The sequence below is a fragment of the Merops nubicus genome, unplaced genomic scaffold (genome assembly GCF_000691845.1).
Source record: "Merops nubicus isolate BGI_N331 unplaced genomic scaffold, ASM69184v1 scaffold19482, whole genome shotgun sequence".
Taxonomy (NCBI): domain Eukaryota; kingdom Metazoa; phylum Chordata; class Aves; order Coraciiformes; family Meropidae; genus Merops; species Merops nubicus.
In genome coordinates this window covers 374-11659 of record NW_008592288.1, presented here as the reverse complement: position 1 = coordinate 11659, position 11286 = coordinate 374, and the positions used below count along the sequence as shown (strand labels likewise).

Here is an 11286-nt window from a genome sequence, read left to right as displayed (position 1 = left end):
CTTGCTTCCCACTGCCTGCTGAGGTAAGCACAGCCTTTGCTCTAGGAAGAAGAGTGTGGAAATAGGGACAGAAGTTGACATACAGCAGGACTGGGAAGCATAGCACATGGCAGAAAATGTGCACTCCATTCATTCTTTGTGTGGAACTGAATCTCTCAAAGTGGGGATCCAGGTGCAAACAGATTTAGAAGAAGACTGCATTGAACATCAGCATTTGCAACAAACAGAAAATGGTGTGCTCCACCACCGAGGAAAATATGAACAACATTATACAGGAAGATGGAAAAAATTTCATTCTTTAATCTCAGGTGGGTGCAACAAAAAAAAAGACAATTGCCCTTTTTCACCAAAATCATGATGTCAAAAGCCTGAAATTAAGAGATTTCCCATCGATGTCTCAGAGGTATTTTCCATTCAGGTATTTTTAAAGCATATTCAGAATGAGACAGTTTTAACAGAGTAAAATAAGTAACTCATTTCAGTTACTAAGCATCATTTTGGATATGATAAAAACACAATAATAGAAGTAACAATTTTTTCCTCTTATCCTCTTGCTGAGGGGTGAAAAGCATCCTGGGATCATAATTTAATAGTAAGAAATTTACAGAAGTTATATACACAAACCTTTTAACTTCTTTTCCGTCAAAATAAAAAAATCCACACTCTAAGAATTTCTGGACTTGAGGCTTAAGCACACTGTGTAGTTTTTCTGCCTTTCCACCTTTAACCATTTGATGATAGTCAAAGTTCACCATTTTGATATCAGCTGCATGTTCAGATGCTTTCAAATGGCTCTGATATAGTAAAAAGAGAAGGAAAAAAAGTATAAATACACAAATATCTGAACATAGAGTAGTATAAGTTAAATAAGAGTATACAAATATTTTTAAAGCTGTTTTATTAGCTATCCTGTATATTACATGCTTCCTCTTAGGTAAAATGAAAACATTTTTATCACTATTGTTCAACAAATCACTCAGAACCGATTACTATTTTGCCTATGTTATTTCTTTTTCTTGTCACAGTCAAAGTTAGATATTTTCCTTACTATACTAAGGATCACAAAGACAGTCTAGAGCCTCTTATACTGTTAAAATGTTTTGGTTTGCAAAGCATCCTTTCAGTGGAAACTCCTTTCACTAGGAGTCACCATGTTAGACACACCTGCCAGCAATGGGAACTGAGTAAACACTCCATGAACTGCTACTCAAAAAAACAAAGAAGATATTTAAGTTGCTGTGGCTTGAGCACAACTTTCCTAATATTCCCTGAAAAATCTTGAGGTAATCACACAATCTTTGTTGGTAAATCTACGACCTGCACTAGGCACTGATATGCATCTGAGAGCATGAATGTCTCCTAGCAGGAGAGCTGGATACAAAAAAGATACTAGAGAATGGCCTAAGATATTCAACCATTATAATACAAAGGAAAAAGGGAAAGGGAAATAACAGTTGGCTATTGACATGTTCTCTGGCTTCAGACAACTTCCCAAATTGTCAGTATTTATGGACTACAATGTGACAGTTAATTTTAACCTAACTAGTGAGAATTCATTAAAATGGCCACTTATAGTCAACACCTTCTGATCAAACATTTATATTTTACCATGAAGCAGCTTTCATGTTTAAATTGATAAATTAATGAGTTACTTAAAAAAAAATATCTCTCCAGGAATTCCAAGGGAAAGATTTTTAAAGAAGCATCACAGTATTAAATACAATAAAGTATGATTTAGTTATCCACCGCTTTTATAGAGCAAAGAAGATTTATTTTTAAAATAAGCCACTAATAAGCATGACATACGAAAATAACTGAAAATCCTTCAACATTGTCTACGTTGCTGTTATCATTTTTTCTGTAAAGTAACCAATAGGAACATAATCCTACACTAATCGGAAATAGAGCTTTTAAAAATTAATTTCACATTATGTAACTTAATCAGTGCTTCTATGATAAATACAATTTTGGGAATTGTCATACTCACCTGAAAAGCTTTGCTGAGCATGTGCTCCCCTTCTTTTGCCCCAAGCAAATTTACAATAATTTGCTTGCCATATAAATTTTTAAGAGTTTGGAAATGCCTGTTAACAGAAGAACAATTCCACACTCACCTTCTCGCATGCAGATATTGTAACACAAAACACTGACTGAGATGCTGCAGAAATACACTAGGTGCTCTCATTAAACTGCTGCAAGCCTTTTATTATGTCACGTCCAAACAAATCAATATAACTTAATAATAGCCTAAAACCATCAACTGGTATTTAATTAGGATAATAGCACCAATTTAACAACATATATTTACTCAAAAGCATAAGGCTGTGAAGCTGGAGTGTCATGGCAGGAGTAAAATCGAATAGAAGTTCTACTGTTATACAGCAGCTGACAAATACAGATTATGCAATGTAAACATGCTATAACTTTTGTTTTCTCTTTAATAAAGTATTTCACTATTTTAATTTTTCTTCAAACTTTTGAACAAAGTACTCGAAGGCACAAGCAATCCTGCAGAAGTTTGAAAAATCTGCCCAGGCAGTTTGCTTCTTTGTTGAATCACACATTTATATAAACAAAGCCTCTCGTTTGGAATAACATATTCCGTCCCCCTGATGCATCACATATCATGTGTTTGTAGTGCATTAACAAAAACTCAGACATTCTTTCACCTGTCAAAAGCTGGTGCATTCGCTTCAAAACCCCTTGACATTCTGACACGATGGGATCCCACCTGTGACAAGAAGATTACATTAAATTATTTGTCTTTGCACATCTGATTAATCGTTCTTCAAAGACTTCTTTTGATCCAAAATGTGGCCTCAAAATTCCTTTTGCTTTCTAAAGGAAATCTCCCACATTTATTCTGCGTGCCAGGGTGTGCGTTCTTTCTATAGGCTTTTATTAAATTTGCCTTCTTTTTTTCTAAAATACATGGGTTTAATTTAATATACTTAGTCATATAACCTAATTACTTTTTGTTTTGAGTAAAACACATGTAAATGTTCCAGCAGTTCTATTGCAAAATGCTTATACACCTAAACAACCTAGAGTCACTGTGAAGCATAAACTTTTTTTTAACTTTCCCTTTAAAAATTTCATCACAGTAGTAGTTGCTGATATAATCCCTCTTTCAAGAAAACCAGGATGAAATTATATTACAGTAACTCTTGGTCCATATTGTCTTCTCAAAAAGACTTACTCTCATGAGCAATTCACAAGAAAACAGTCTCTTTGGGTGTTCTAGGTAACTTAATTTTAAAACAGCAATTTGAAGTAAGACAGAAAAACTCAGAACTTAAAAGAGAAAACATCTAAAAAGCAATGGACATTCAAGTCTCATGCAAAGCAGCATTCAAAGACTTGAGAGTAGCAGGCCTGGTGAATCAAACAATAGCACCAACTTGCTCCCGAAGGATAACCTCATCCTGACATGTAACTGTGCAGAAGAACCTAAACACTACTGTAAGATGTTTAAAATGAAAAAGACAGGAATACAAATTATCAATATAATTAAATCTATCTCCTGCTTACCTGCAGCCCTGGCTGTTCCCAAAATAATGGAACAGATCCTCGAATCTGTATGAAAGACGACACAGAGTCATCTAAAAATATCACCTGTTAAGATTAAAAAAAAAAGCATAATATTAATAGATACTACAGAGTGTAAGGTTTTAGGTTTTTTAGCCTTAACAAAACATACAGCAAATAAACTATATTTACATATGACATATTCCACACTACAAGATGAAATATTAATTGTGTTCCCTAGACTCTCCTCTCTATCCCCTCTGAACAATTCATAACAGAAGTTCTGGCACACTCCTGCTCTCTTGCAGAATCATGATTCACAATGCCTAAGAAAATACATTAAGCTTTTACCTGGGCATGAAAGACTTTTGTGCTAAGGAAAATCTGTTTTAAAAAACTAGGTAATACCTTCCTTTAGGAACAGTTAAAAGTGTACATCAAGGCACAGAAAACAGCAATGCAGCCTACTCAGAACACTTGCACAGATTTTGTACATCGGAATCCAAAATACAATGGTCTGTTAAGTATACAGGAAAGGAAACTAAGTGGAATGATATGCCACAGTCATTTAGTGACACTAGCCTGTCAAGAAACTTGGACAGAGAAACTGTAACAACTGAATTCTGACTAAACTCCTGAAACTGGATGTGTACAAGCAGAGCCCTTCATGGATAAAATCCTACTGAAGTCACTTAGGCTTGGGCAAGAGTCAGTGAGTGAACCAAAGACACTTAGTCACATAAACACAGTTGCAGGAACAAAAGTCTTGCTACCTAGGCTATCATAAGATGTGAGCAAAGAAAGGCCAGCAAAGAATGATTTAACAGCTTCTTGCATTTCTGTATAATAAAGGCAAAGGTATGCAATCACATGCAGCCAAATTACAGTAGCTTTAAAAACTACCTTTCAGAGGAGCTGTGTTAAGTAACCATAGGAATGCTTTTACCTTTTCTGAAAAACAAGCTAACACATATTTGCTGAAAATTTCATCTGCTGGTTTCTAAGGTCTTTTACTTTACTAGTAGCTCAGGCCAAAAGAAGTACACATGCATCTCTGCAGCTGTGGAGGCTAGAAGGAAGTACGAGCCACCTACAACAGTTCAGCTGATGGATAACAGCTTCTTAAGCTACTGAAACTCAGCCCCATGCATGTCCTTACCCTAAGCTACACTACAAACCAAGATCATCAAATTACGTAACCTACTTAGATTCCTTATTTAGCAGCAAAGGAACTATTCTGATATCTGTTGGTCACAGACTTGACTTTGTCTGTGATCTGTTGATTCAGGGCAAAAAACTACCCACACGCACACGCTTATCTTGAGCTCATCAGCCAGGCAATGTGCACTGCAGTATAACATACCTGCTCTGTCTCAACAAAATTAGCAACGTGACCGTCGTCGTTTGTTCCCCGGACATTAAACCTGGTGCCAGCCCGCTCACAGCTCAGTCGTGAAATGAGACAAGCCTTGGCTTGCTTGTGAGCTGCATAAATTGTCCTTATCTCCACTCCTCCACACATGAGGCGTAACAACCAGTCATCACAGTTCACACCATAGTGCTTCATATGTAAATGTAGTGATTGATTCCTATCATGGAAAAAATAAAATAACTGGAAGGAAACAAAATACAGCTCAAATTGTTAAAAAAAGATACTGACTTCTTGTACTTTAAATCCACTATTACAAATAAGAAAAGGAAAATATGCATGTTGTACTTTATGATATAACTCTTCTCTAAACAAACTTGAAATAGCAAAGCTTACACGAGAACATCTTAAATGTTTGCACAATAGGCATATGGGGTGAAGCCACGAATTTTAATGACCTTAAAAAAAATAACTCTTGTAGCTTCTGCTCTTTATCCAGAAAAAAACAACACTCCAAGCTTATTTATGTTTCTCCACTTAGACTTGCTTTGAGAAGCCAAAGATTATATGCTCTGGGAAAATCAAGTCAGAATTCCAATTACAGGATTACTTCTTGTGATGGGTAAAGCACCATTCAAATTTCCATCACAAAATAAAGCTAGAAAAAAATATCTTGTCAACATACAATGATTATTTCTATTATACCTCACCAAAATGCATCACTTGCCCAGACAAGTTTCCAGGAATATACATGATGATTTTCAAATTTTTGTATATATCAATTTCAGGATTATGAATTTCAGGTACATTATATACTGCATGTATCATCCTCTAATACCAATTACTTCTCAACTGAAAGAAAAAAATCTACAGTTTGGATATATCTGTGCATTAAGTAGTACCAAGCAACACTAAAGTAAGACTACTTTTTGGAGTTTGTGAGCTTTTTGTTTACCTCTACTCTATTGGAGCTTGGCTTTGGAAACATTTACTTGTATAAAAAGGAAGTAATTTCCTTCATGGCAGCGAAAAGTAAACTCTAGTAAGACAGCTGGTTTTGTCATCACCCAGAAAATACTGCCATAATTGCAAATATATGTTTGGTATAAAGTTTGGAGCAAAAAAAATCTGCAGCTCATCGAACACCTCAGTTCAACCATTAATGAAGATTTGAATCACATGAGTCAAGTATGTATTCATTTTACAGAAAAGTGTAGAGATGCATTACAAGAGGAGACTGGCAAAACAAACAGTATTCTTCCCCTGGGCAGTCCGGGACTGAAACTTGTGAATAGAAAAGCTCAAGAAACCTTACTGAAGTGCACAGGCAGAATACTTTCTGTTACTGACTTTTAGTGTTTACATTTCTAGATCTCAGAATCTGGGACATTCAATCTAGACCCTGCAATGACTGATTCTTACTGGAAGAAAAAAAAAAAAAACAAAACAAACAGATAACTTCAGTTTTACAACATGGGTCAAAATCAGCCAGGCTTCTTTGGACAGGGTGAACAGGCATCATCATTTCTCAAGCCTTAAAATACTGACTTATGACCAGAGAGCCAAATCTTTTTCCAGATGCAGAGAGACACAAACAACTAGGTTCCCATAACAAACCAACTTCTGAAGGCTAGAGGCTCATTTTCTGTCTTAACACATATACTTTATCCTATATAGCAACCTGATTATATTCCTCTATCTGACCAAAATAATGGCAAAGAGAAGAGCAGCACTGGCACATAGACCAGAGCTGGTTTGGTGTCTTGTGCATTGGACAGAAGAGGGGGGAAGAGGTAGCTTTTCACCTGTTCTGACAGCATACTGACAAGTCTTCAGGACCCTTACAAGGTTCATGGATACATACAGCATTTTTAACAGAGGCTGAAAATATGGTATCAGAATTTCTTACATGACAGTTTGCATCACTGGCATTATTTAAGCTGCTTATTGACCGAAACAGCAGTGTTCCTTTTACCAAGAATACTCTATGTGAAAACCTGTACTTTATTTTAAAATACTCTGTAAAAAGATAGTGAGTTCATCAGCCAAGCAATGGGCATTGCAACACAGCCTACCTGCTTTATTTCAACAAAATCATCAACATGACAATTACCTGTGTAATTAAACAATGATCTGGGTAATTAAAGCCCTGTCACAGGTTGGACACCCAGTTGGAAACTATACATAAACACAACAATATTTTAGAATCCATAATGTTCAACATATTGAAATTTTCTTTAAAGCTCCATTACCACACTCATTTTAAAAACCTGACACACTTGGTGATGAATGACGAGACACCGAAGCTGAAACACAACATCACAACTGTTCAGACCAAAGTATCATATCATAAGCAGTGAAGACCTGTGGCTCCCCATTAAGAAACTCGAAGTGGCCATGGAAACATAGCAGTAGTAACATACTTATGTCCTTTGAGTCAAAATAATGCTATTCTATCTCACCAACACTTGTGGGACAAAGGTGCACCTTTAGGAGTTGATAAAGACAAGGGTAAACACTTATCATAGATCACTCTGTACAGACACATCTTATTCTACACAACGTTTGACAAAACACACTATAAACTCACCAGAAGAACCTATTGTCAGTGGTGTGCTCCTGCATGCTGCGGTGAGCATTCAGGCTAAGATCTAAACTGACACCAGTTGCAGACCAGGCAAAATAAAAGTTCCCCGAGTTCAAAACCTTGCGCACTTCTGAGATGCGATCTTCATCGGCCGAATCGCTCCTTAACAACACAAACTCCGTGGAAGTAACTCGAAAAACTTCAGAGTCTTGAATCTTCCCCACAGACATGCATCCTGTCACTAGAACCAGATAATGTAACAACGTGTCTCCTGTAAAACAAGAAGAGTCACAGGTAATGGAATGAATCTTGGTGGAGGGTGACACTGATGCATTTATATGCTTAAATACACACAATCTGACCCCAGTTTGTTTGAAAAAAGTGCAAAACGAAGCAATGTCAAGAACTCACGCTCAGCTTCTACAGAAGAAAAGGAAATGCAAACAGGAGAAACTATGCTGCAAACAATAGGGATTGTGAAAGCGGAAGTTATTTTTGACCACTCCCTCATTTCTAGAAGTGCTCCAAACTTGCAAGTTATTCTACAAAGACAAAAACTAAAAAGCTAAGAAGAGATCAGTTCCTGTTACAAAAAAAAGTCCTGTGCTGTGCAGTTTTACAGGAGCAGCAGAACTTTCTGTCCCAAATGAAAAATTAAGGTTTTACATATTTTACTCACCAAGGTTTAATCTTAATACACCCAAGAGCCCATATGCATCCATTACTTTGGAGTAGGTACTTTTGATTGTGTCTTTTTCTGCAGAAGCTGTGGAGAGGAAAACATAAGGTTTTATCATGTAAAAGTTCATGAACTATGGCAGGGAGAAAGAATCTAAACTGAGAATCCAGGAGATTAAAAAAGTACCACTTAACGTGAAACATCTGGAAAGAAAGTTGAATGTATGACCATATAGTATTTTATAATGGAAAATAAGTATTTGATTTTATAACGAAGCATGATCATAGTCTGTTTTTAGGCAACAAAAAAAGGACTTGCAAAAACTCCAGAAAGAAGAATGATGGCATTTTTAACAATCATCAGCTACTAATACAAAAGGCATCTAAAATACAGACAAATAAGTTCCATGAGGTTCCTCTCCTGTAATTACTTAAAATCAGAGTAGTGCTAAAAGCTGAGCTTTTTTCCCATTAAAAAAAAAAAAATCTTTTCTCTAAGAATAAAACCATAATGTGGCACTATTGTTTCCAGATAAGTGAACAAGATTATCAATAGTGCATTTTATCTAGTTTTAGATATATTTCAAGCAAATCAAAACTCTTGTAGGTTCACAACATAACAGTATTAACAAACAAATGACTTTGATTAGGAAATCAAAATTTTGATAGACATTTTGGGAAAAAAAAATGTAATGCTTTAGAAGAAATGAAATTATATTTACCATGATTCACCTGGGAGTTAATGTTAGTATACACTTTAGAACTTTATACAGCACTCAAAAACAGCTTCTTTAACTACTTACACTGACATGCTGTATTCCTGCAATTCAGATGCTAAGGGTAAGAAAGTTACAGCAGCATGATTATTACCATAGTCCTCACCCGTAACAAGTGTTGAGACTTGCACCCAATCTAAATATATTGTTTACAGACAGTGATTTTGTCAGCATCACCAAACCACGTTTTTCTTAACCAGACCACCAACAGGCTGGAAAGAACAACTTCTAAACTTCAAAGCTTTGTTCTTTCAATCCATTTTTCCAGAAAGCATTTAATGATGTCAGCATACTCTTCTGAACTGAACTTTCAGCAACCAGGGAGCTGCCACATTCTTTCGCATTTTAAATTATTAATGAAATATGAGGTTTAGTTTCAAACTTTTTGCAAGATTTTTCATAAAGGTGCCCACCAGCATTTAATGACATTTCAGAACAATGGCTTTCTGTCTTCTATGGATTTATTCTCCTTTTCCATCACATAGAACGCCCATTATCCTTGCTAAGCCTTAATAAGTAAATGCCTAAAGTAGGTAACATGGGCTTTGCAAACTGCATCACGCCTACTATGGGTTACAACTTTATCGTCTAAATTTGTAGGGCAAATTCCCCTTCGTTGAGGGCACCCATTTGAGCCTCTAGCCATCAGCAATCATGAACCCTGAAAGAATTATGAGATTTGGTAATGACTGACACTGTCCAATACAGAGGGATAAAAAATGGTCATCACATAAACCTCCTTTTTCTTAAGAAACTGAGCTAAGAAGAACGCAGTCACAAAAGGAGCACTGATGGCAGAAAAGGGAGCACCACACTGCTCCCACTTCCTTACCATAGCAGCACCCACCCACGCTACACAGGAACGTTTTGGATGCTTGACTACAGCAGTGCTCAGGCTGTTTTTGGGGTAAGACACAGTAAGCAACTTCCCACAATCAGGAGTGCTACAATGTCAAGGAAAGGCACTTGAGTTTTCTAAAAACCAAGATGAAATTGGGAACAAAACACAGCTGTGGCACACTCCTTTCCATTTTCTTCCTTTTGAAATGTTGGGACACTCCAGGGACCAGCATCTTCCTGGGGGCCAGGGCACTGGTAGCCATGGGGGCTCCCCCAGGGAGGCAGTGCGGGCTGGGGGCAGCCCCAAGTACCTTGGAGGGGATGGGCTGAAGACAGACCAGATGTCAGTCTGTGGGCAAGGGTCAGGCATGGTGAGGGTAACCGGGGCCAGATACACAGCGCCAGGACAAGCAGTCAGGCCATAGGGACAGGGAGAGACCAAGACTGGGCTGGGACATCAGCCCGGCTTGGGAGGGCCCACGTCCAGGGCTGTGGAGAGCTGGAGACCAGCACTGTGCTGCAGCATCACTGGAGCAGGGACTGATAGCCCTGGGGGGACTGAAATGGGGTCCTGGGGCTGTGGGCAGGCTTGAAGGAAGCCCCAGGGAGCTAGGCAGGGACAGTCAGTGCTGGTGGTCTTCTCAGGGCCATGACATGAGCAAGTAGTAATGCTATGAAAACATGCAAGTGGTTGTACAGCTGGTTTAGACCAAAAATCCATTTCTCTTCCAAGCCACAAGGATGCTTTTCATTTATAGATACTAAAAGAAAAAAATCCAAACACACAGGCCAGAGCTTAATCTATTACTGACTGCCACTGCGTGTGGAATTTCCCATTCCTAAAGATACTAAAATTAAATCTGCAGGTTCCCATATCACTCCATACCAAACAGTGTGAATAAGAATATAAGTGCCCTGGAACAACCCAGATTCTCCCCATAATTATCATATTTAACTATTTCTTCTTCACCAAAGCACTAAAGCTTCATGAAGATCTATGCTCTCCTACTTCGTTCAGCATGCAAAGTCACTGGATACAGCTGGGTATGCAAGAACCACTGAAGTTACAAAGATACCTGGCTAAGACCCCATCACTGTAATACCTTATATTTGGCGTACGCAAAGCCAACTTTCAGTTTCCTCTGTGAATAGCTGAAATTACCAGCTGGGTGAACTGCAGCTTAGAATTTAAACCTCAGGAAGGCTAAGGTAATCCTGACATAAGGAGAGAGCATTTCCAAAAGCATTTCCTCATTTCCTCTGTAACATTCCTAATGAATGAGAACATCTCTTCTCAGAATGGTAGGTTGGCCTGCAGCCATGAGAATCCTTTTGACTTTGATTTATGAGCTCTGTATCTTGAAAAATTGCAGCTAGTATAAATATGCACTTAGAAAAACATAAAGTCCTACAAATTAGTGAACCTACTTCCTCTTGAGAAATTGGCTTTTCTATTTATTTATCTTTAAATAGCTGGAAGTAAGCAAACAAGGCTGTCTGAAAAAAAA

General features: G+C 37.5%; 1 protein-coding gene across 1 annotated transcript in view; it reads right to left on the bottom strand.

Moving 5' to 3' along the window:
- Positions 1-8250, bottom strand: part of SYNJ1 (synaptojanin 1) — a gene marked incomplete at its 5' end in the record, with an annotated part of 50112 nt that extends 41862 nt beyond the window's left edge. The window contains 7 exon segments of the mRNA XM_008935101.1: positions 625-794; positions 1988-2084; positions 2670-2731; positions 3532-3615; positions 4892-5117; positions 7488-7755; positions 8164-8250. Coding sequence (XP_008933349.1) covers positions 625-794; positions 1988-2084; positions 2670-2731; positions 3532-3615; positions 4892-5117; positions 7488-7755; positions 8164-8250 — 994 coding nt within the window.
- Positions 8251-11286: the final 3036 nt, after the last annotated feature.